The 24578-nt window shown below is 39.7% G+C and overlaps 1 protein-coding gene across 1 annotated transcript; it reads right to left on the bottom strand.

The window, feature by feature from the left end:
- Positions 1-851: 851 nt before the first annotated feature.
- On the bottom strand, positions 852-1190 carry LOC142173379 (uncharacterized). Its single transcript, XM_075238958.1, has one exon. It carries the CDS (start codon positions 1188-1190, stop codon positions 852-854), a length of 339 nt encoding a protein of 112 aa, XP_075095059.1.
- Positions 1191-24578: the final 23388 nt, after the last annotated feature.

Raw genomic sequence — 24578 nt, 5'->3', positions numbered from 1 at the left:
TGAACCTAGCTTTAGGCCTGGCGTCGCCAGCCTAATGCCTGGCGAGCCTGGCTTTAGGCCTGATATTGCCAGCCTAACGCTTGGGGAGCCTGGCTTTAGGCCTGGCGTCGCTAGCCTAACGCCTGGTGAGCCTGGTTTTAGGCCTGGCGTCGCTAGCCTGTCGCCAGGTGAGCTTGGCTTGTTGTCCTTCTTTACCTTGTCTTTTGTTGTCTTTGTTTTGCCCAGTTGATCATCCTTAACCTCAAATGCATCGCTCCATAAGACCTTTGTAGAGTTTACCTCATCAAGATCCTCAATCTGCCCAGAATCTTTAAATGTTTGAGATGGAATCTCATGACAAGATTTGTTTGTGGTCACATTGAGTGTTTTAGCTCCTCTTTGCTAGTCCCAGACCTTCTATGAACCCAGTCGATTGTGGACTAAATCCCAGAAGGTTTAGGACCATCTTTAGAACTGAAGACTGGTTTTCCCCCCACCAAAACCAGTTGGTTGTTTTCGTTTATATCACTTTGTTCCTCCTCTAATACTGCAAATTTATTCCTTGCTTGAACCTTGTTTGTCTGATCTTCTTCGACCTCCACCAGTGCAAAGTTATTTTTAGCATGCACCTTCTGTACACCAGCATTCACTGGCACGATTGCATTGCCAGTTTTCCCTTGTACCTGAGTTTTGTTATTTTCGTTGATTCCCCGATTATCTCGAACTTCCCTCCACTGTTCACCTACGTTCCTGACTACTTTTCCACTCATGAGAATCATTAAAGGGGCATTGTGATTTTTTGTTTTTCCTTGTTCATCAGCAGCATCATTCCAGTTGTTCGAATCAGCAAGATCATTCCTTTTATCGCTGCTTCAATTCTCAATAAGCTCGGGGTGCAAACGCCAACATTCAATTTCATCATGTCCTTGTAGTTTACAGTCCTTACAATATTTTGGTAGCATGTCATGCTGAATTCTCACCCATTCTGTTTGAACACCACCAGAAACTTCATCATCAATATCCAGTCGCACCTTTTTAGGTAGTTCGGCCAACAAATCGACAAGAACTTTTACTCTTGCGCAACTCGGCCTAGTTTTGTTTGTAGTTGCCGAGTCAAGACACACTGGCCTTCCCACAGCTGTAGCTAAAGAAAATAGAGTTTCCTTTACAAAAAAGGTAGGCAGGAGTCCAGGAAAAGAAATCCACGCCATCGTCATCAGAGTTTCTTCACCTGCCTTAAATTTTGCATCGTAGATAAGGGTACGCAATTGGTATTCGTACCCATTTTTGGATTTGATATAGTACGTACTCTTCGATATGAAATTGAGGAAGTCTTACCACAGAGTTAATCTAATTAACATATGACGATCTTTAAGGAATCCGATATTGCGCTCACCTTTGATACCACATTGAGTTGGAATTATTCGGCGAAGCTCGTGAATCTCCGGAGATGCATATGAAAGCTTGCCAACGACAACATATTGGAGGCCTTAAATCACATTCATTCGATCTACTTCTTCCTCTGTGAATTTAACCACTGGTTGGCCATTAAAATACACTGCTCATCGCAATGGAATGGGTTGAACTGAAGCTGCAGCAGTAGCCATCGTTGGAGGATTTAAAGTATTTGGTTTCAAAATCTTAGAGTAATCTAGAGGAGCTGGGTTGGATTTAGTTGTTGTATGTTGTTGTGCGACGCTGGGGAAGGGCAGACTAGCTGGAAAAGATGGCTGGTCACCGGCCATTGTGGCCATTGAAGCCTAAAGCTCCAGCTTGTCTACTGTGTAGCTCGTCACTATCTTCAATTCTTTTTTTATTATTGTTACTTGGTAATTTGGTTGTACTCATACTATACCCTACACTTCGTATGCAGATCCAGGTTCTTCCGGACATAGCGGGTGTTGATTTTCTCGCACAGTTGACTTTTCGGAGATTCAAAGGTAGCAGCCGTGTTTCGCATACCTCGTCTCTCCTTCTCTATCTCGTTGTTTACTGTATTTTGTCTTAGACTATTATAGACCGTTTTGTTTTGACTTGTATCCATATTAGATGCTCATGTACTCAGTGACACCAGGTTTTGGGGAGTGTTTGTATCAGGATTTGTGGGATTCTATATTGTATTTAAATATTATATTTTCAAACTTAAGAGAAATTGTGGTTTATTAAAATTATCGGCTTGCCTAGTATCGAGATAGGCGCCATCACGACAGGTTAGAATTTTAGGTCGTGACACTGCTGAAAAATTATTTTTCTATTTTCTGTATGTCAATAGCTCTGTATAATGTTCTCTATATATACAATGTCATGTGCCTGACGTGTATTACTCTAAGATCATTTCTATCCTAATAAACTGTGTAACTGACTAGTAAAGATAAATACAAAGAATTTTATTTATAAATATCCACACTATTCTTGACTCCTTCTAGAAGAGGGACGTTGGCTGTATCTTGACCGTAGATGTGAGATGTAGAGTGCGAGCCATGTGTCCGGTCAATGACACTAATAATTTAACATTTTTGTCGTCTCCCTCAGACATAACCCAAAAACAATCAGTAGAATCTAAGTCTCTTCTCCTCCACTATCTTCCCTATTTATTGTACCATTAGTGAAGAGATTATTTCCACCAACTTTAATATCGTACATGCATGGTAATGATATAAACATTGTAAAGCTTAAGTAAACACTCCTCGCAAAAAAAGTTAAACAATATTACGAGTGAAAGCCATTTTCCTAAGATGATAAAGCACTTTATGATAAATAATGAAAAAGAGTAAACAAATTAGAAAAGAATGGAGAAATGAAAGTCCACATTGAAAATTATTCCAACGTCTCTCATGCATGAAAAATACCACATTGTCTATGTAGATAGAAGCTGAACCAAGGGGCGAATTTACCTTAGGCCAAGCGGTGTCACGTTACACCGCTTGGTAGGAAATTTTTATTTTATATATATATATATATATATATATATATATATATATATATATATATATATATATATATATATATATATATATATATATACACACACACACACACACACACACACCACATGAAATAAATAACTAGTAGAAAAGAGAAGGAAAAAAAATGATTTGGTTTTTACGAGTTCTTTGATACCATGAAATTATTCAAGAAAACAAAGTTGCGGAATAATTGTTTTTCCAATTTCTGTATGTCAATAACTCTGTATAATGTTCTCTATATATACAATGTCACGTGTCTGACGTGTATTATTCTAAGATCATTTCTATCCTAACAAACTGTGTAACTGAATAGTCATGATAAATACAAAAAATTTTATTTACAGATATCCACACTATTCTTGACTCCTTCAAGAGGAGGGACGTTGGCTTTATCTTGATCGTAGATGTGAGATGTAGAGTGCGCGCCATGTGTCCAGTCAATGGGACCAAGATTTTAACATTTTGGTCGTCTCCCTCACACATAACCTAAAAACAATAAGTAGAATCTAATTCTCTTCTCCTCCACCATCTTCCCTCTTTATTATATCATCAGTGAAGAGATTATTTCCAGCAACATTAATATCATACATGCATGTTAATGATATAAACATTGTAAAGCTTAAGTAAACATTCCTGACAAAAGAAGTTAAACAATGTTACGAGTGAAAGCCATTTTTCTAAGATGATAAAGCACTTTATGATAAATAATAAAAAAGAGTAAACAAATTAGAAAAGGACGGAGAAATGAAAGTCCACATTGAAAATTATTCCAACTTCTCTCATGCATAAAATATATATATATATATATATATATATATATATATATATATATATATATATATATATATATATATATATATATATATATATAAATATATATATATTCTTGTACCAATAAGGTTTGTGGGCAGATTGTTGATATCAAATAAGTAAAGATTGGGTTGTGTAGAAACAAAATACGGTTAAAATTCTTCAAGTGACACCACATGAAATAAATAACTGTGTAGCTAAGTTGGTCATTGCTTTATTTTCCAGTATAGGTCGTGGGTTTGAAGCCCGAAAGCTTCATTTGTTAATTCAAAATTTTGTTTGCCTCATTTACGCAAGAAGTTCATTATATAGAAGTACTTTTCTATTTTCTTAAGACAATTAATTATTTGTTCATGGTTAGTTGTTGTACTAATATTTTTTTCCTTTATACTTCCATCTCCTTTATAGCCAATAAAATTGGTTAAGAACAGTATATGAACTTTTTGTGATTATTAGGTGCGTTATATAGAACAATAGTATTTAGTATTATTTCTAATAAGGCTATTTGAATACTTTTCAAAAAAATAAATTCATCGAAAAGAATTATCATAATATATTTGAATTTTGTTTTTATTAAATATGATTCGAATTGTGTTATCTTTTTATATGATGTTATTAGTAGTGCTTTGTTTACTTGTACATTTTTAAAGTGTGACACCGCTTACGAAAAACACTGGTCAACCAAAACATCTTTTTGTGGAAAAATTATTCAATATAGAACTGGAAATTTTGGAAAGAAAAATTGATGCTTACTTTTCAAAAATTGCAAAGGAGGGGTAAAAATATTGATAATTCATTAACGGGAAACAACTTTAAAAAGGTGAAATGTGCCTGAGAGAAATCAGAATGACGAGAGGAGTCACTAAACATAAATATAGTGCCTTTTGCCCATTCCTTATTTTTAGTTTTCACTAAGAATTCAGTCACTAAACATAAATATAGTGCCCAGAATTCCATTTGAGTTTCTGTTCCTCCTAACAAATTATTATCTTTTTTGTATCCCCGGTTAGTAATTCTTAAAAATTTGAGCCTCAAACTTTGCTCCAACACTTCATGTTTCCTATTACCATTTAGGAGTCCTCTCAAATGTTTTTGTTCTACAAGAAATCCTGCAGAGTAAAGAAAAGGTCTATAAACAAAAAAAATGGAAATAAGTTAAGGAATACGTACCTTGAAAGGAAACAAGGAAAACATCTCAAGAAAATTCTCTTGTGGATTTTTCTGTATATGTATAAACTACAAACTGCATCCTTTCCATCAACAAAGAACAAAGAATAAAGGATAAAAGGAAAGATTACATAATAGCCAAATAAGAAGGAAAAGCAACACAGAAAATGGATTCAAAGGGAGCTGCAGACACTAGACTAACTCAAATATTTGAAGATATTTGTGCCAACGTCAAAGCTGGTTCAAGAAGAACACTTTGACACTCTTCACCTTAACCTTTGTTTACCCTAAAAATCGGATAACAATTGAATTTATACACGGTTTTAAGGATACGTGATATAACTTGATACCAATTAAGGAAACATATTAGAATTGAAATTGACGATAATAGAATTAATGCAAACCACACGAATCGAGTAACCTTAGCCCACGAGTTCGATCATCCTTGATCCGAGAGATGTCTCAATTGATGAATTAACAGAATAACAAAATGATTAAAGCTAGAAATTGACAGTATATTGCTTTATGTTGCGTAATGTGTCCCTTTAAAAATGATCAGACCTCCTTTATATAGTAGGAGAGTCCTACTCTTGATACAATTCTATACAATGTGAGAAATCTCATGATTTTCTAATCAATCAGCCTATCCTTGATACGTGCAGAGATTTTCGCCGTAATCTATAACCGATCGCGAATATTTTATCCTTCTGTTATTTGGCTTGGTAAATTTTCCTTGATCGCGTCTGATCTCGATTTTGTTCGATGACATGGTCTCGAGTTTAACGATATAGCTTCGCACCTCGGTTTGATATAATTCGAGGTTGAACTTCAACCTACCATTTTTCATTCTCGATTAGTCGCACAAGAGACCAACCCGGTTTTGATCGTATACAAATAGTCCCCTCATTTCTCGGAGAGAAGATGATGAAAAATGATATGAACTTTTGAATCCCCTCTCGATGGGCCATGACGTAAGCGACAAACGAATATCGAAACATCCCGTCGGCCCAGTTACCAAGGCATTAAATGCCTGTCAGTTGCTGGTCGGCCACTACGGGTTCTGAACCATCATCAGCAAGCTATTAATACCCTAACTTTTATTTATTCAAACTTTACGTTCAAAGCTCCTCCTATTCCTGTACTTCAAAAATCCCTTTGCTCTCCAACTCTTGCACCCAAATTTCTTGAGTTTTTAGCAAACCGCTAAACATACCTTCCTAATTATCTTTACTTCTATTCTACAATGGCTAAAACTTCTAAGACTGTCCCGCAAAAAGAGGTCGCCTCTTCATCATGGCCCGCCAATGACGGGACTGTGGAAGAACCACATCATGAGGAGTTCGTTACTGCAGGGTGCCCGACCGTTGCCGATTTTAAGATTAAAAAAACTTCCTCGGTACTGAGTCGATGCGAGCCGGTCTCGAGGTACATATGTACAATCACCGATGATCTACTCACCAAGGTTAAACAAGATTGGAACTGGGCCAATAAACATATGGTGGTGCCTTCGCTTGAGGAGTCAATCACTACCCACGTGGAGGTTTTTTTAAGTATTTACACTTTCCCCTTCACTTTGGGTCCCTTAGAGCCGATCATTATTGCCTTCTGCAGAGGTACGACGTGACTCTTGGCCAGATTCACCCTTCGTTCTGAAGAATAGTGATTCTCCTTTGATTCTTTGTAAACAATATCGAAGGGTGTTCCTTCACCCTCGATCACCTTATGCGTCTCTACAGTCCCCGACTCTATCGAGGGTGTCTAGTCAAGCTTGCTCGCCGGGCCAGTAGGGCCCCGTTCTCGAGTATAGATGAGGCTCGGGACCGAGGTTGGATGGGCCATTTTTTTTCGAATAAAGACTTCAGATTTGATCCCTGCCGAGGACATGCCGTTTCCCGAGAAATGGAACATGAAACGTAAATATTACTTTGTCTTGAAGATTTAATTTGTTGTTTCTCTTCTTATCTCCTTTTTATGGGTGTTTTTGGTGTTGCAGCTATGGTCCAGATGTCGGATGTGGTTCCCCAACTCAAGGAATAGGTCGAGGACTTTGTGTCATAGAGACCATACTTCGAGCGTACTTGGATGGAATTATCGAAGGGTCGGTGGGAGGCCCGTAATCATGGTAAGTTTCCTTTTCTGCTTCGATAAGGTTTTGTCTTTCTCCTTGTGTTGTTGAATTCTTATCAGATATATTTTTTTGTAGGTCTCCCTAAGGACATTGCTGTGAGGTCTCCATCTGAGGGTGAGGATGGGCCTCCCGAGTCCTCGACTCCGAGGCAAGGTGTCGAGAAGAAGAGGAAAAGGGCCCCGAGCCCTCTGGACTCGGAGAAGAAAAAACCAAAGACGAGGCTAGTGCGTAAAGCTAAGGAAAGTACTAGCGCCCTCCCATCGGACTCGATCCGCCAACTGGGGGATGAGTCCGAAGAAGAAGAAGATAACTCTGAGCTAGTGGCTCGGGTGGGGACCGCTTTGCCTAGAACTAAGTAGTCCGTTGAGAAGGCATTGGCCGGCACCTGCAAATTTGAACGGGGTGCAGCTGCTTTGCCTCAGGCCAGGGAGGTCGAGAGAGAGATCAGGGACGACACTTCTCGGGCAGAGGGAGGTGCCCTTTGGGACGAGCTTGGGGCGATCGACCTTATCGGGTCCCATCAGATCTCAAATGCCATGATACACGACGTCCGTATGGGCGATTGATATCCACAACTTCTTGGATGGGTTAGAGTCCACTTCCTCAGAATATGTCACCGGGCTTGGTGACTTGCCGGTGCCAAGAAAGGTACCATCATCGGGTGCCAGTGGGTCTTTATCGAGCCCGAAGCTGGTGGATCGGTTCCCGACCCCAAGTGTTAACCCTGACCGCAGGCGGTCGATAGTTTTTTCTGTCTCGGAGGATGCCCGAGTTTTTTTTGTCCCCGTGGGGGTTGCTAGCTACCTCAGTTGCTTGGTCACCTAAGAGGACCGAGCCGTGATGGAGGCGGTGGAAGATCCTTGCCTATTCAATGAAACCCAACACACTTTGAATCGGGTAACTTCGAGTGTCACTCCATTATTTATTTTAAATTTGAAGTTGTAAATAATCCTAACACCTTTCTTTACGCTTGTAGGCCTCGGTATTGCACCACGAGGCTGTCCACCGAATCCGGGAGGAGTTAACCCAACACGAGGCTGAGGTTCGGGAGTTCACCGAGAAGAGGGATACTTATAAGCTTCTGAGTGAGAAGCTTCAGACCGAGTTAGAAGCGGCTCGGAAGGATCATACCGAGTGGGCCGAGCAGGTAAATCGAGTACTTGAAGATAGTGATGACGAACTGGACTCAGTGGCTAATGATCCGATCCTGCAAGTTTGACAAAAGCTTGAACAAATCGGGCAACTCCAGGCGCAAATAGACACGATACAAAATGACGCCGAGGAGTTCAAGAAAAATATGGACCTCATAACCTCGCAAAAGGAAGTTGTCCAAGTACAACTGGTGTCGGTTGAGGCTCAGCTTTGGGTTGCAAAGGAGAAAACCTCGGTGCAAGCTAAGAGGATCTAGGAGCTCCAATCTGAGCTTAACTCAACTGTTGCTGGCCAAGAGAGCTTGGCCACAGAGCTCGAGGCGGCCAAATCTGAGGTGGCTGTGGCCAGTACCAAGGCCAATGCTAAAGTGGCCCAATTCAAGGTTGACGTTGAAGCTATTCAGGCACAGGCCAAGAGCATGGTGGATCATGCAAATTGGGAAGCTCTAAAGGAAGCCCTCGAGGGAGTCCATGCTCAGGGCTTTGACATACTGGCGAAAATTGAGAATGCCAAGGTAGAAGAAGCCAGGGCTCGGAAGCTGGTTTTTTCCGAGGAAGACTCCAAGAGCTTAACCAAATCTGAAGGTAGGGAAGACCCCGAGGATGAAGACGCTACCCCCGACGAGGACCAAGCCTCTTAGGCAACTTAGGCCTTTAGATGTTTTTATGTTTTGCTTTTTGCATCTTTTTGAGGTCGTTTTGGCCATTGTACATTTCTATATCGGGCTATTCTGGCCTTTATAAAAAAATGTTATATATACAAGGCTTTCTTTCCCCTTTGGCTTTCAATTTTTTCCTTTACTTTATTACTTGTATTCATAAGGCCGAAACGTCTTAAAATAAAGTAATTTAGGCTGTGTTCGAAAGTTCCAACAAACCTTGCCTTTGCCCTACTTTGTTTTAAGGCGTCTTGGGGATTCGGTGTTACCGGAACCTTTTCCCTAAGTAGGTAGCTGAGATTGTAGTTTGCCGAGGGTAGCCTTTAGAACCGGTTGTGAAACTTTTTCTTTTTTGAAGGCCTAGTTTTTGTTACGGGTTTCGGACGTCTCCGAGCTGTGTTAATTTGGCCGTAGCCTTTTAGTTTGGGACAAACTTGTTTTCCCGAGCTATCCAGGCTTGCCCAAGATAATAGTCCCCGAGTGGGGTGGTCGTGGCATTTAAAACCCGGGGAGTTGCCTAGTAGGTATTATGCCCCCGAGGCCTAGTGATTTGGGCCTGTTCGAGTTTTTCAGATGGCGGTGCCCAAGTGAGGGAGAGGTCATTAGTATTCAGATTATAGACTGCCCTTGGGCTCGTTATTTTCAGGAGATCGGAAGTACGAAACTCTTTAAGGTATGTAAAGAGGAAAATTTTTAAAACATAAGATGATTTCAAGGAAAGTACTTCTCTTTATTCTTGTGCAAAACAGTCATACATGCGTACATGTTTTATGCCAGGGTTCGAATAATCAATGTGGGCATAGTTAGTTTGACCGTTTGGCCCTTACAATAAATCCTACCTATCGATACCCTTCCTTTATAAAGTAATTTCCTCGCTAAAGTTGATATTCGAAGTTAATGCATATCCTTGGGTAATACCCCCCCCAGTATTCGAGGTTGATTGTAAAGGGACCTTGGATATTGTTGAATTGACCTTCGACACCGATTTGTGATCGGACTTGATTCTAAGTTAGAACGATCCATTATTGCCTCGTTAAAAACCTTGTCGAAAAACCCATTTGGAACAAAACAGGTCTAAGGAAAATAGAGTGCAACGCGTGCTTTCAGATCTAAAACCTTTGTACCGCTTCTTGTTGATCACCTGCAAGTGTTAGTCCGAAATAAAAAAGAAATGAAATGGGGTCATACCTTAGCAATAATATCATTTTAGGTGGGATATAGTCCAATTGCTCGGTAGTTGTTCTTCGTTCATCATTCTGAGCTTATAGGATTCTTTCCCGGTGACCTCGAGAATCTGGTACAGTTTTTCCCAGTTCGGACCCAATTTCCCTTCGTTCGGATTCCGGGTGTTTAGGGTGACTTTCCTTAGCACTAAGTCCCCGACAATAAAGTATCGAAGGTTGGCCCTTCGATTGTAGTACCTCTCGATCTGTTGTTTTTGGGAAGCCATTCGAAAAAGGGCGACCTCACACCTTTCATCCAATAGTTCCAAGCTCGTATTCATGGCCTCATCATTTGACTCCTTTGTTGCATATCGGTATTTGATACTTGGTTCCCCGACTTTGACCGATATTAAGGCTTCGGCACCATAAACCAATGAAAACGAAGTATCCCCGGTACTAGATTTCGCAGTCGTGCGGTATGCCCAAAGGACTTCGGGTAGGATCTCCTTCCATTTTCCTTTGGCATCGGTTAACCTCTTCTTAAGGTTTTGGATTATAGTTTTGTTGGTCGATTCGGCTTTCCCGTTCCCACTAGGGTGATACGGTGTCGATAAGATTCTTTTGATCTTATGATCTTCGAGAAACTTGGTCACTTTATTGCCGATAAATTGTTTCCCGTTGTCACACATAATTTCGGACGATATCCCGAACCAACATATGATGTGGTCCCAAATGAAGTCGATGACTTCCTTCTCCCTAACCTTCTCATATGCCCGTACTTCAACCCACTTAGAAAAATAGTCAGTTATAAATAAGATAAATTGAGCCTTACCTGGTGCCCATGGAAGAGGGCCAACGATGTCCATTTCCCACTTCATGAATGGCCATGGTGACAATATTGAATGCAGCAGTTCCCCGGGCTGGTGAATCATTGGAGCATATCTTTGGCATTTGTCACATTTTCAAACAAACTCCTTCGCATATTTTTCCATGTCGATCCAGTAATATTCGGCTCTAATTACCTTTTGAACTAATGATTCGGTGCCTGAATGATTTCTTCAAGTGCCCTCGTGAACTTCCCTCAGAACATACTCGGTATCTCCTGGTCCCAGACATATTGCTAGTGGGCCATCGAACATTCTTCTGAACAAGGTTCGTCTTCGGACAAGGTGAAATGGGCTGCCTTTGTGCACAGGGCCCTTGATTCTTTTGGATCTAAGGGAAGTTTCCCGGTCTTCAAATATTCTACATATTTATTTATCCAATCCAGGTTAAGCTTGTGGAATATATCTCGGCGTGACCTTCTTCGACTACCGACCTCGTGAGTTGCACAACGGTCCATGTGTTTAGCTCATCGTCCTTGACTGACGACCCTAATTTTGCGAGGGCATCAACCTCGCTATTTTGATCTCGAGGCACGTGCTGCAAAGTCCATTCTTTAAACCGATGTAATGTCACTTGTAACTTATCTAGGTACCTTTGCATTCATTCTTCTCTGATTTCGAATGTTCCGTTAACCTGATTCACCATAAGGAGCGAGTTGAACTTAACTTCGATTACCTCCGCCCCAAGTTTTTGGCTAGCTCGAGATCTGCAATCATGGCCTCATATTCGGCCTCATTATTAGTCAGCTCCACAGTTCTAATGGATTGTCTAACCATGTTGCATGTGGGTGGCTTCAGTACGATGCCAAGTTCGGACCCCTTTGTGTTCGATACACCATCCGCAAAGAGGGCCCAGATTCCTGAGGACGTTATTGAGTTTACCAACAACACTCTTTCAACTTTGGATATTAGGGCCGGCGTGAAGTCGGCCACGAAATCTGCTAAGATTTGAGATTTAATGGTTGTTCGGGGTCGATATTCGATATCGTACCCGCTTATTTCCATGTCCCATTTGGCCAATCGTCCCGAGAGTTCGGGTTTATGCATTATATTTCGCAATGGGTAAGTTGTCACAACACATATATGGGGAATTGAAAGTACGGTTTCAGTTTCCTAGAGGCGCTTAACAAAGAGAACGACAATGTTTCTAGGTGGGGATATCTTGTTTCTACCTCACCCAAGGTTCGGCTAACATAATAAATCGAAAATTACGTACCTTGTTCTTCCCGAACTAGGACTCCACTTACTGCTATCTCCGATACTGCCAAATATAAGTACAGTTGTTCGTCTGCCTTCGGCGTGTGAAGCAGTGGCGGGATTGACAAGTATTTCTTAAGTTCTTCTAGGGCCCGTTGGCATTCCGTAGTCCAAGTGAAGTTATTTTTCTTCCTCATCAATGAAAAAAATTGATGACTCTTATCGGAGGACCTCGAGATGAATCGCCCCAGGGCGGCTATGCGCCCGGTTAGCCTCTGCACGACCTTCACGTTGTTAACAACTGTGATATCCTTGATAGCTTTGATCTTGTCGGGGTTGAACTCGATTCCTCTATTGGATACAATGAATTCGAGAAATTTACCTGACCCGACTTCGAACGCGCATTTTTCTGGATTCAATTTCATGTTGTACTTCCTCAATATACTGAAGGTTTCATGCAAATGCTTAAAATGGTCCTCTGTTTGCAGGGACATAACTAACATGTCATCAATGTAAAATTCCATAGATTTCCCTATTTGTTCTTTGAACATTCGGTTTCATAGGCGTTGGTAAGTGGTACCATCATTTTTTAATCCAAATGGCATTACGTTATAGCAGTATGTGCCATACTTAGTGATGAATGAGGTCATTTCCTGATCATTCGGGTTCATTCATATTTTGTTGTACCCGGAATAGGCATCGAGAAAACTGAGGATCTCATGGCCAGTTGTGGCATCGATCATGCAATCGATGTTAGGCAAAGGAAAAGTGTCCTTAAGGCATGCCTTATTTAAATCTTTGTAATATACACACATCCTAAGTTTGTTCCTTTTCTTAGGGACTACTAATATGTTTGCTAACAATTCAGGGTATTTTACTTCCCGGATGGACTCTATTTTAAGAAGCTTGGTTACCTCGTCTTTGATGAAGGCATGCTTGATCTCGGACTGGGGTCTCCTTTTCTGCTTCACCAGATGGAACTTCGGGTCCAGTCTTAGTTTATGGGTGGTGGTTTCTCATGGGATCCCTATCATGTCGAGATGGGACCAAGCAAAATAATCCATATCAACTATAAGAAATTGAATGATTTTTTTCCTGAGATTGGGAGTTAACCTCATGCCCGGTTATACCTTTTGATTGGGCAGATGTTCGATCAGTATGACCTGCTCCAGCTCTTCGACCGTTGATTTGGTAGTGTCAAAATCATCGTGGACTATGATGGATCGTGGTACCCCATAATCATCGTCTTCGTTAGTCCCCTGCTTATCTAGTTGGGTCGAGGCCGACATATGTGATTGCTATTTGGCTTCCTGTTTTTCTTTCGAATCTGACTCCTTTGTCGATGAGAGTGTCGATATTGGAATTACTTCATTGATGGGAAACATTTCCTTCGCGACGGGCTGCTCCCCATAGATTGTTTTAATCCCTTCTAGTGTTGGGAATTTTAGCACCTGGTGAAGGGACGAGGGCACAACCCTCATGTTGTGGATCCACAGTCTCCCAAACAGGGCGTTATATCACATGTCCCCTTCGATCACATAAACTTTCGTCTCCTGGATGGTCCCAGCTGCATTCACTGGTAATGCTATTTCTCCCATAGTGGTTTCACAAGCCATGTTGAATCCGTTTAGTACTCGAGCTGTGGGCACAATATTGTCCTGTAGGCCGAGTTGTTCTACGACCCTTAATTGAATAATGTTGGCCGAACTAGCTATATCAATTAACACACGCTTAACTCGAGTCTTATTCATCAGTATGGATATTACCAGTGCATCAATATGGGGATGTATGATTCATTCTACATCCTCATCGTTGAAAGATAAGGTTCTTTCTGGTATGTAGTCCTGAGTTCGTTTCTCCCACGTGATTGACACCTTGGTGCATTTTAACATCGAACTTTGGGAATATCCACCCCTCTGATAATCATATGAATGATGTGTTGAGGTTCTTCTTGCTCGTTTTGTTTATTGGAATCCCTATTTCTGAAATGATTCTTGGCTTGATCACTCAGAAACTCTCGAATGTTCCCGTCGTTGAATAACCTGGCTGCTTCTTCTCCCAACTGTCAAAAATCTTCCATTCTGTGGCCATGGGTGCCATGATATTTGCACAATTGGTTGGGATTTCTCTGGGCCATTTGGTATCTTTGATGTGTTCGATAGCCGATACGATGCCAACTGCGTCAACATTAAAGTTATATTCTGTTAATCGTGGTGCCTCTTTAGGTCCGATAGGCCTGTCGAAGCCGTTCTTACTCATAAGCCCTCGAGAGCTCTCGCCTCAATCACTTCTCCTTTCATTTCGTACAGGATTTTGCCCAGATCCGTTGCTCCTACGATCTCTATTATACGGCTAATACTGATCCCTGTTCAACCTCGGTTCTCGGTCAATGTCCTTCTTAATTCTATCAACGGGCCTCATAAGATAAACGAACCTAGAAGGAGCTCGAAGCTGGTCGTCTTCGACCCTGATCTTTGATTGATACTGATTGTGCACATCGGCCCAAGTAACAGCCAGGTATTCTATCAAATTCTGCTTCAACTACTGCGAAGCCACTGAACTTCGAACATTGAGTCCTTGGGTGAAAGCTTGAACAACCCATTCATCGGCGACCGGTGGAAGATCCATTCGTTCCATTTGGAATCGAGACACGAATTCTCTGAGCATTTTGTTGCCCTTCTACCTTACATTGAAAAGGTCCGACTTCCTAGTTTCGACCTTGATGGCCCCAGCGTGTGCTTTTACAAAAGAATCTGCAAGCATAGCAAACAAATCAATAGAATTAGGTGGTAAATTGTGGTACTATATCATAGCTCCCTTTGACAGGGTTTCCCCAAATTTCTTTAGCAAGACAGACTCAATCTCGTCATCCTCTAGATCATTCCCTTTGATAGCACATGTGTAAGAGGTGACATGCTCGTTTGGGTCCTTCGTTCCATTGTATTTAGGAATATCAGGCATGCGGAACTTCTTGAGAATCGGTTTAGGAGCCGTGCTTAGGGGGAAGGGTTTTTGCACGAACTCTTTGGAATCTAGGCCCTCTAATATTGGTGGTGCCCCTGGGATTTGATTGACCCTGGAGTTATAAGTTTCCACCTTCTTTTTATTTGCCTCGATCTTCTTTTCCCCTGACTCAACTTGTTTTTTAGTTGTTCGAGCATCTTTATGATTGAAGGATCGGCCCCCGATTCCTTATCGTTTGATTTCCTTGAAATAGATTCGACCCTATGGACTGCTTCCTGAGACAGCTGGGGATCGATCCTTCTCGATGGGTGATTCTGGTTTTGAAGTTGGGCTATCGCTGCTTGTTGAGCCTGTAACATTTCGAAGATCACCCGCAGGCCGATGTTGCCCTCTTCGCTGCCACGTGTTCTTTGAGCGGCTAATCGAATAAATCTACGGATGCTGCTCTCGGGATTGATGACCAAATTTGCATTGATGGCTATATGCGAGCTGACGTCAATTGAATCTATAGCTGGAACTCCAAAGAGGCCAACTGGAGGTACGTCGTTCCCTGGTGCTATGTTATCAGTTTCATCGTGGTGACCGGAATCATTATACACGTTGACTGAGAGTTTGACATTTTGGTCATGGAATCAAAGATACTCCAAACAACAAGTGTAAAATAGTGTGTTATGGAAGTTTGTACTAGGTAATCACAATTATCTTTAGCCCCACGGTGGGCGCCAAACTGTTTACCCTAAAAATCGGATAACAATTGAATTTATACGCGATTTTAAGGATACGTGATATAACTTGATACAAATTAAGGAAACCTATTAGAATTGAAATTGACAATAATAGAATTAATGCAAACCACACAAATTGAGCAGCCTTAGCCAACGAGTTCGATCACCCTTGATTTGAGAGATGTCTCAACTGATGTATGAACAAAATAACAAGATGATAAAAACTAAAAAATGACAGTATATTGCTTTATGTTGCATAATGTGTCCCTTTACAAATGATCAGACCCCATTTATATAGTAGGGGAGTCCTACTCTTGATACAATTCTATACAAGGTAAGAAATCTCATGATTTTCTAATCAATCGGCCTATCCTTGATATTGTAACAACCCAGCCGGTCGTTTTGAGTATTACAACTCTGTTTCCCCATTTACTGCTCAAATTGTACTTTATAGTTGTTGTGTGACTTGCCGGGGTGATTGGTTCGGGTCCGGTGAGGTTTTGGAATGAATTGGAATACTTAGTTTCAAGGTTTAAAGCATAAGTTAAAATAGTGACCGGATGTCGACTTATGTGTAAACGACCCAGAAATAGAGTTTTGATGATTTCAATAGCTCCGTATGGTGATTTTGGACTTAGGAGCATATCAGAAAAATTATTTGGAGGTCCGTAGTGGAATTAGGCTTGAATTGCCGAAAGTTGAATTTTGGAAAGTTTGACCGGGGGGTTGACTTTTTGATATCGGGGTCAGAATCTGATTTTGGAAATTGGGATAGGTCTATAATGTGAAATGTGACTTGTGTGCAAAATGTGAGGTCAATCGGACGTGATTTGATGTATTTCGGCACAAGTTATAGAATTTGAAGTTTCAAAGTTCAATGATTTCGAATTGAGGTATGATTCGTCGTTTCAATGTAGTTATGTGTTTTTTGAGGCCTGGAGTAGGTTCGTGTTATGTTATGGAACTTGTTGGTATGTTCGGACGGGGTCCCGAGGGGCTCGAGCAAGTTTCGGATGGTTAACGGATCAAATTCAGACAGAAGAAATCTGGAAAATTTATGTCTTCTGGTGTGATCGCACCTGCGAGGAATTGGCCACAGGTGCGGTGCCACAGATGCATCCCTTTTTACGCAGAAGCAGAGCTGGCTAGCCTAGACAAGGCGCAGGTGCGAAGGAGTTAACCGCATCTGTGGGCCCGCAGGTGCGAGCGAGGCTCCGCAGATGCAGAGTTGAGGGAGAGGCAAGTCCGCAGGTGCAAGCCTTTGAGCGCAGAAGCGCGACCGCAGGTGCGGTCCTTGGTATCGCAGAAGCGATCAGGGCTGGCCAAGCTATTCTCGCAGAACAAAGGTCGCAGATACGACCAATTGTCCACATCTGCGAAAGTCCTGGGCAGAATCCTTTAAATTCGAGGGTTCGATATTTTCACCCATTATCGTATTTTAGAGCTCGGTTTGGGCGATTTTGGAGAAGAAATTTTCCACACAACTTGGGATTCGATCCGTTCGGAAGTTGATACGTGTAGAATGGAATTTCTAGAGCATTGTTTAGCTTGCTCAATATTGGATTTGGCTTGTTCGAGGTAAGTAACTCCTCTAATCTTGGAGCTGAGGGTATGAACCCTGAATATATGTATTATGTGAATTGTTGGGAGGTGACGCACATGCTAGGTGACGGGCGTATGGGCGTGCACTATAGAAATTGTGACATAATTGTTTCTGTGAATTTTTGTAGTCAAGTAATCTTGACATTTTCATGCAGTTTTATTCAATTAAAAATCATGTTGAGACTATGTGACAGTATTATTTGGGACCCACAGAGGTCAATTTGATGTGAATTATTTGTTTTAAATTGACAATTCATATTCAGTCATATTCATTTTATGGCATATCATATCTCAGTCTCTGTTGTTATTTTTTGATACATCATATCATCATTATGGGCTATTTTACATTTTCATGACATTATGAGCCCATGGGACAGAGGCTGGAGAGATTGATGACTGAGTGAGGCTGAGGGCCTGATTGTTAGGATTATTATGTGGATCGGGGCTACCCGCCTGCAGCATGCTTTATATACTTTATTATTATAGCACGTGAGTTGTTCGTGCAGCACGTGAGTTGTCCGTGCAGATTATAGCACTTGGGCTGAAGGAGCCCCTCTGGAGTCTGTACACACCCCAATGAGCGCAGGTACCTACTGAGTGCGAGTGCCGAGTGCCGAGTGCTGAGTGACTAGGAGGCATGAGAGATGGTGAGGTATGCCCGAGGGGCTGTTTACGAGTGATTGTGAGGTAAGCCCGAGGGGCTGTATACGAGTGATTGTGAGGTCTGCCCGAGGGGCTGTTTATGATTTTATCATTGAGTTGCATCACATTGGCATGCACACATAAAATACAGGCATAGAGGGGTATTTTCTTCATGTTGTACTACATCACATCATTCATGATTTTTACACATTTTTGACAGATGAGCATAGTGATGCATTTATTTTTACACGGGTTATCTATAAGGAAAATGAAACATCTCATTTATTATTGAAAGGATTTTTTGGAAAAATTATTGTTTTCAAACTTATTTATCTTTGGCAACTTCGGTAAACGATTTGGGTTTTTTTTACTTATGTACTTTAAAGGAAGAACTATTATTTCTGAAATCATGATTTGGCTGAGTATTTTATCTCTTAGTTACTTTTGCTATTATTTGCTTTATGTTGTTATGGACTATTGTGGACTAGTAGTTTTGGACCCGACCTTGGTAGAAGCTCGTCACTACTTTCAACCTAAGGCTAGGTTTGTTACTTACTCAGTACATTGGGTTGATTGTACTGATACTACACTTCTGCACATTGCATGCAAATGTTAGCTGCTGTTGTTGCTGTTCTCGATGGTTGTGGGATTTGAAGATGTATCTGCGTTCCTGTTGTAGCTGCCTCTTGTTCATGGTAGCCTTAGATTGATAAAAGCTCTGTTTATGTATTATTTAAACAGACTATGTATTTATTTTATTTTCGCTTTGTATACTCTATTTTTAAAAGCTCATGATTTGTACTACAAGTTCTTGGGAAATGTATTGGTTTTAGATATTTTTTTAAACTAATTATTATTGTAATTGAATAGTTGGTAATTGGCTTACCTATTGGGTTGGGTTAGGTGCCATCACGACTAGTTGGATTTTGGGTTGTGATAGATACGTGCCGAAATTTCCGCCGTGATCTACAATCGATTGCGGATATTTCGTCCTTCTGTTATTCGGCCTGGTAAATTTCCCTCGAGATCAGGCACTATAGACGAACTCGGTTTTGACCGTATACAACCTTCCTGATGCTATTCTTTTAGTAAGATTATATTATGATATTCGACTTAATGTATGCATATTTGATGTATATTGCCTCACATTTTCTCATGTCCTGTAATTTTTGGATGTATAATATAATGATTTGTGCTAATTTGTAGTATTTCTATGTGTAGGAATCATTCAGATGCGATTTGGGATGAAAGTGCCCGAATTGGAGCTAAAATGGGAAGAAAAGGCGAAATGGCCCAGTTGAGCACCACAGGCAGCGTGGGGCGCTACCCGTGGCGCACAAAATAGAATGCTGAAAAGTTGAGTGCCAGGGCCAGCGCCCCACATTGCCCTGGATGCTCAAAATGTGAAGATGTCCTATTTCGACTGGGACTTGGTTATTTCGACCCCAAGACGCCTCCAAACTCATATAAAATCCTACCTAAACCTATTTTGAGGAGGAGGACGTGACTTTGAGAGAGAAACAAAAGTACAAAACACTCAGGAGCACGGATTTGATCAATTCTTCCATTCTTCTTTTAGTATTCATTGATTTTATATTTGAAAATATTATTTTTGATAATTATATGAACATGAGTGGCTAAGAACCCTATTTTCAGGGGTCATGGGTGCTGCATGAATGTTGACGTTTGAAGTTTAAATTGATGAGTTTGATTTTATAATATCGGATTGTTTATTTAATTCTGGTTTTAATTATTTTGCTGAGTAGTTAATAGTGAAATACTATCTACGAATCTAGAGTTGAACTCGAAAGTTGAAATTCTTGATTGCATATAGAATTAAATAGAGCAATTTCTTGAACTCGGGCATCGGAGAACGGATTCGCAATTAGGATAGAAATATACCTAGTTGTCTTGCTTGTTTGAAATACAGGAAGTATAAATGCATTCTTGTTAGTCTTAATTTCATAGACATATAGGCTTTAAGTTAGCTTGAATAGGCGAGAAAGAACTCGACAGATTCTTATGAGTAATATCAACCATGTCAATCAACAATCCAGATAAATCAATTAGTCATTTTAGTCCAAGAACGCAACAAGAGTGTTAGCTAGCCTATGACCCTGGAATATCCTCTCCTACTGATTTTTATTCGAAATTGCTTAAGTATTGTGGTTGATTTCGATTTATTTCATTGCTTGATAGTTTCTTAGGTAGTAAATTAGTCACTTACACATTTTGTGAGAAATATATTGAATCAATAAGTTATTTGAGTTTGATCCAGTCAAAAGTTAATCATAAGTCTTCGTGGGATGATACTCTACTCACTACTCTATTACTTGACGACCACGTATACTTGCGTGAGTGAGTTTGGTCACAACATATTACATAATAATAAAGCGACATGGAGTGAGCAGGGGCAGATGCATGTGGGCCGAAGCGGTGTCATGCGACACCACTTAGTCGGAAACATTTATGAAACATATGTATTAATATTGTAAGGGAATAATAAGATTAACAAAATAACACCACTTGACACAAATTGTTGCCTAGTATATTAGTTGAATGCTTGATTTTGCTCTAGGAGGTCGGAGGTTCTAGCCTTACAAACAAAATTTGGGTAAATATTTGAGAGAACCTCTTCTAACTTTCAAGACTCAAAAATAACTAATGGTCTACGACTATTTTTTGTCTAGAAATTTCATAATTAATATTATTTATTCTCCATCTTTTATAAATATCTATACCACTTATGAAATATTTTTTGCATACATTCCTGGGAATGAGGACTCATACAAATGACTCTAACTTGTTGAATTGAGGCGAAGTTTTTATTGTCGTCATTGAATATCTGTTTCCTCTCTCCTCCTACCAATACGATGCATGAATTTGTCTTTCTTTCTAGTTGTGAAAAGTAATTTATAAATGATTCAAAATTAAAAAAGCAGTGGGTGCACCTCCTAATATATACATATATACTTTTTAGAATTTATTTGAATTTTAATATTCTCCAAATGAAATGTTCTTTTTTTATTCAATCCATCTACCTAGGATTTTGTCTCCTGTGGTGGTGGGGGTTTGGCCTAGACCCTACTTTGCATATTAATAATTTAGCATAACAAGGAGGGGGACATAAAATCTAACCTCCATAGAACCTAGTTAATCTAAACCATATAGGAACAATGCTGGAGCATAACCAACATTAGACAAAACATTGAGCAAAGCCAACTTCATATAGGAGTGTTGGTAGTGCCAAAAAAAAAGGCATGACTACTTGGTGAATCAGAACATGTCTCGAAGAAAAGATGAAAGATGTTCAAGGAGGATCAAAGTATCACCCGGAGTGTTTGGCTGCCGTTATCCTAAAGGAAGAGAGTCCCAATTTGTCCATTTTATGTGATGCTTAAGCTTCCATGGGAAAGCATCCCTAGGTAAGTCATTCTCCTGGAGATAGACTTCATTTCAGCATAGTGTTGTGGAATATTTTGCAAGTGAACCATCCATCTTATTTCCTTCTCTATAACAGTGATGGACTTTAATTTATTTTTCCCTGATTTTGTGTTGGATTTGCTCTACTTTATTGTACAAGTTCCATGGGGAATCGAGCTTGTCATTGATCATATTGACAAGTAGTTGTGAGTCAAGTTGAAGGAACACGATATCTATGTGATGTACATATCACCAATTAATTCCAAGCAAGGCTGCATAGGTCTCACTATAATTGTTATTTGAGAATTGGAGAGGTATAGCAAATGCCATGACCATCTCTCCATTTTTTCTCCTAACAACTCCTCCTGCACTAGCTTTGCCCACCCTAGCCATGTAGCTCCCGTCAGTGTGAAGAGTGAGAGAATTGCAGAGAGTGTCATTCCACTTCACAAGTTTGCTAATAAGCTTAGGCTTGTAATCCATGGCAATTTTACATATCATGTCCCAATTCCACTTGGACTCCATTTTACTGAACCTTTTACCCAGAGATACCTTTACTTGGAAGGTAACCTGGTGCCTAATTCTTGTCAGTGATGTAGCCTGTTGGCCATATTTTTTGGAGCATCTAGCTTTCCACAACTCCCAACATACAATGATAGGGGTAGTTTGTAAAAGCATCCTATGAACCTCGTTGTTAGGCTTGAGCTTCCACCATTTATTAAGAGTATTATGGGTACTCACCGGTGTGATATCAATACCTAATGGACTAGCAATTCTTCTCCATATATTAGAAGCTATGTCACTTTAAATAAAAATATGGTTAGCAGTATCCTCCTTGGCTTCTCTATAGCAAACACATCCAGTAGCTATGTTTAGTCCAAATCTATGTAAATGTTTGTCAATGGGAAGTTTCTTTTATAGGATCCTTCACATCTAGAATGAGACTTTGAATGGTACTTCATTACTCCATAACTTAGCAAGTTGTGGGTTCTTGTTCTTTTTTTGTCTGAGTGCTTTGAAGGCAGAGGAGCATGAGAAGTGGCTATTAGGATTCAAGCACCAAATAGATGTATCTTCCTTGTTTCTAATGTCCATCTTTAAAACCTCTTTAGTGATGTGATTCGGGAGAGTTCTCCTGAGTGCATTTGAATTCCAGTTGTTGTCAAAAATGTAATCTTTGAGTTTTGTGTTCCCAGGTTTTCTAGGTTGGATATTGTGCTGGACTAGGGGTCCTGATCTAAGACAATTATCCCACCACAAAAGAACATGTCCCTTTACTAGTTTTCACATGATATTAGAATCAATCATCTTCCTGATGTCTAGTAAATTCCTCCAAATATTGGAGTCTTTGGAGTTTTTGTGTTTTGATAGTAAGTTGGTCCTAGGACAATATTTTGTCAGAAGAAATTTTGTCCATAGGTTCTTTTCAGTTCTGAGTCTCCACCATCTCTTAGCAGAGAATGAAGAGCATATGTCTTGCAATTTCTTGAATCCAACCCCACCTTCCTCATATGGGTAATACATCTTATCCCAGGAACTCCAGTGATATTTGTTCTTTCCTTCTTTCATACCCAGAAGAAGTTAGAAAAATAAGATTCTATTTGATTGAGGATAAATGAAATGTTCATAATTGGATGAAAAAGTCAAATTTCACAGTAACTAAATTTCATGCCTAAAAGATTATCTTCTATCTTTTGGAACATATTGATTTCATACATGATAACACACTGTAAAGACTGAGATTCTTCAGGATACAAGAAGGAACAGCTAAGGGTTCAACTTATAAGATATATATTGTATAACTATATATAATATTGTATAATTATATATATACCAGTATATAAAGCAGTATATATACTGTAGTTCACTGTATGATTTTATATAAGGATGTATTTGAGTTGCTTAAGTTCAAATAATAATAAAAATAGTGTGCACTTTTTCCTTTTTTAACAAAATATAAGCATGAAAAAAAAGGCAATCTGATTTAGGAACCAAAAAAAGCAAAAAAAAGAATAAGAAAAATAAAACAATCGAAATATGTGACAAGAATATGGGTGGAGGGGGAGAAAGGTTTGTTGGATGGACATGGATGAATCTATAGATTTGCTGAAAAAAGCACTAGTGTTGTGCATCTAGGCTATATTTTATTGGGTTCCATGTATGCAATTTTTTTCTTGGCTTCCTTAGTCGAAAGTTTATCGGAAACAACCTCTTTATCTTTACAAAGGTACACACAACTCTTCCCAATACTTTACATGTGATATTATATTAGATTTTTTTTTGTTATTGTTGTTGTAATCTTTTTTTCTTAGTTATGTAGATAAAATGTGGTGTATTGGTTGTATTGTTATGTAAATATCTCCTCTTTCTTTCTCCATGAAATCGTACTGATTTCAATAATATAATGCAAGAACTAAAATCACCATAAAATAATAATAGTACCCTAAAATTTTATGTTTAAATAATTCTCATCACCAACAACATTGCATTTTTCGGTTGGTGATACTATCTATGATGGTGTCAAAAGTAAACGAAAAGAAAGCCTTTATGGCAATTGGCAAGCACCAACTAAATATTAGTGTAGGCATGCAAAATTTATTCAATTTTAAATCTAATAAAATAACTTGAACTATATTTTAAATTCAAAGTATATTAGTCAAATAAATATTATAGGCTAATATTATTGAATTAATTATATAAGTCCAATAAATATGGGTTAAATAAATAAGCTTTAATTCATTGGGCTAAAGTGATGAGCTCACTTCAATAAGCCCAAGATGTCATCTTCCTAGAGGCCCAATTTGGTGCCACGTGTCAAATGATGTAGCACACCAAGTCAAACAGAAGAGCCAATGGGATCATGCCACGTTACAACATGACAAGGCATGCCAAGTCAAATTGAAAGGCCAATGAAACCGCTCCACATGTGCGAGTGACATATTCTAACCAATCAAATAGTCCCTTGTCACTCTTTAATTTGATTGGTCGGAAGAGTTTGTTCTCATCACAGCTCTTCCCTCCCACAACTATAAATAGGGGTCTTCATAACCCAGAAAAGGGCCAGAAGTTATAATAAGAAGCAAGAAAGAGCTCGTGGATCAAAAGCTGCAAATTCGTC

This window comes from Nicotiana tabacum, chromosome 19 (genome assembly GCF_000715075.1).
Source record: "Nicotiana tabacum cultivar K326 chromosome 19, ASM71507v2, whole genome shotgun sequence".
NCBI lineage: Eukaryota > Viridiplantae > Streptophyta > Magnoliopsida > Solanales > Solanaceae > Nicotiana > Nicotiana tabacum.
The sequence above is the reverse complement of the archived record's forward strand: the minus strand, read 5'-3'. Positions and strand labels throughout refer to the sequence as shown.

Excerpts from the sequence above, each read along its gene's own strand:
- LOC142173379 (XM_075238958.1), bottom strand. The coding sequence starts at position 1,190 with ATGGCGTGGATTTCTTTTCCTGGACTCCTGCCTACCTTTTTTGTAAAG.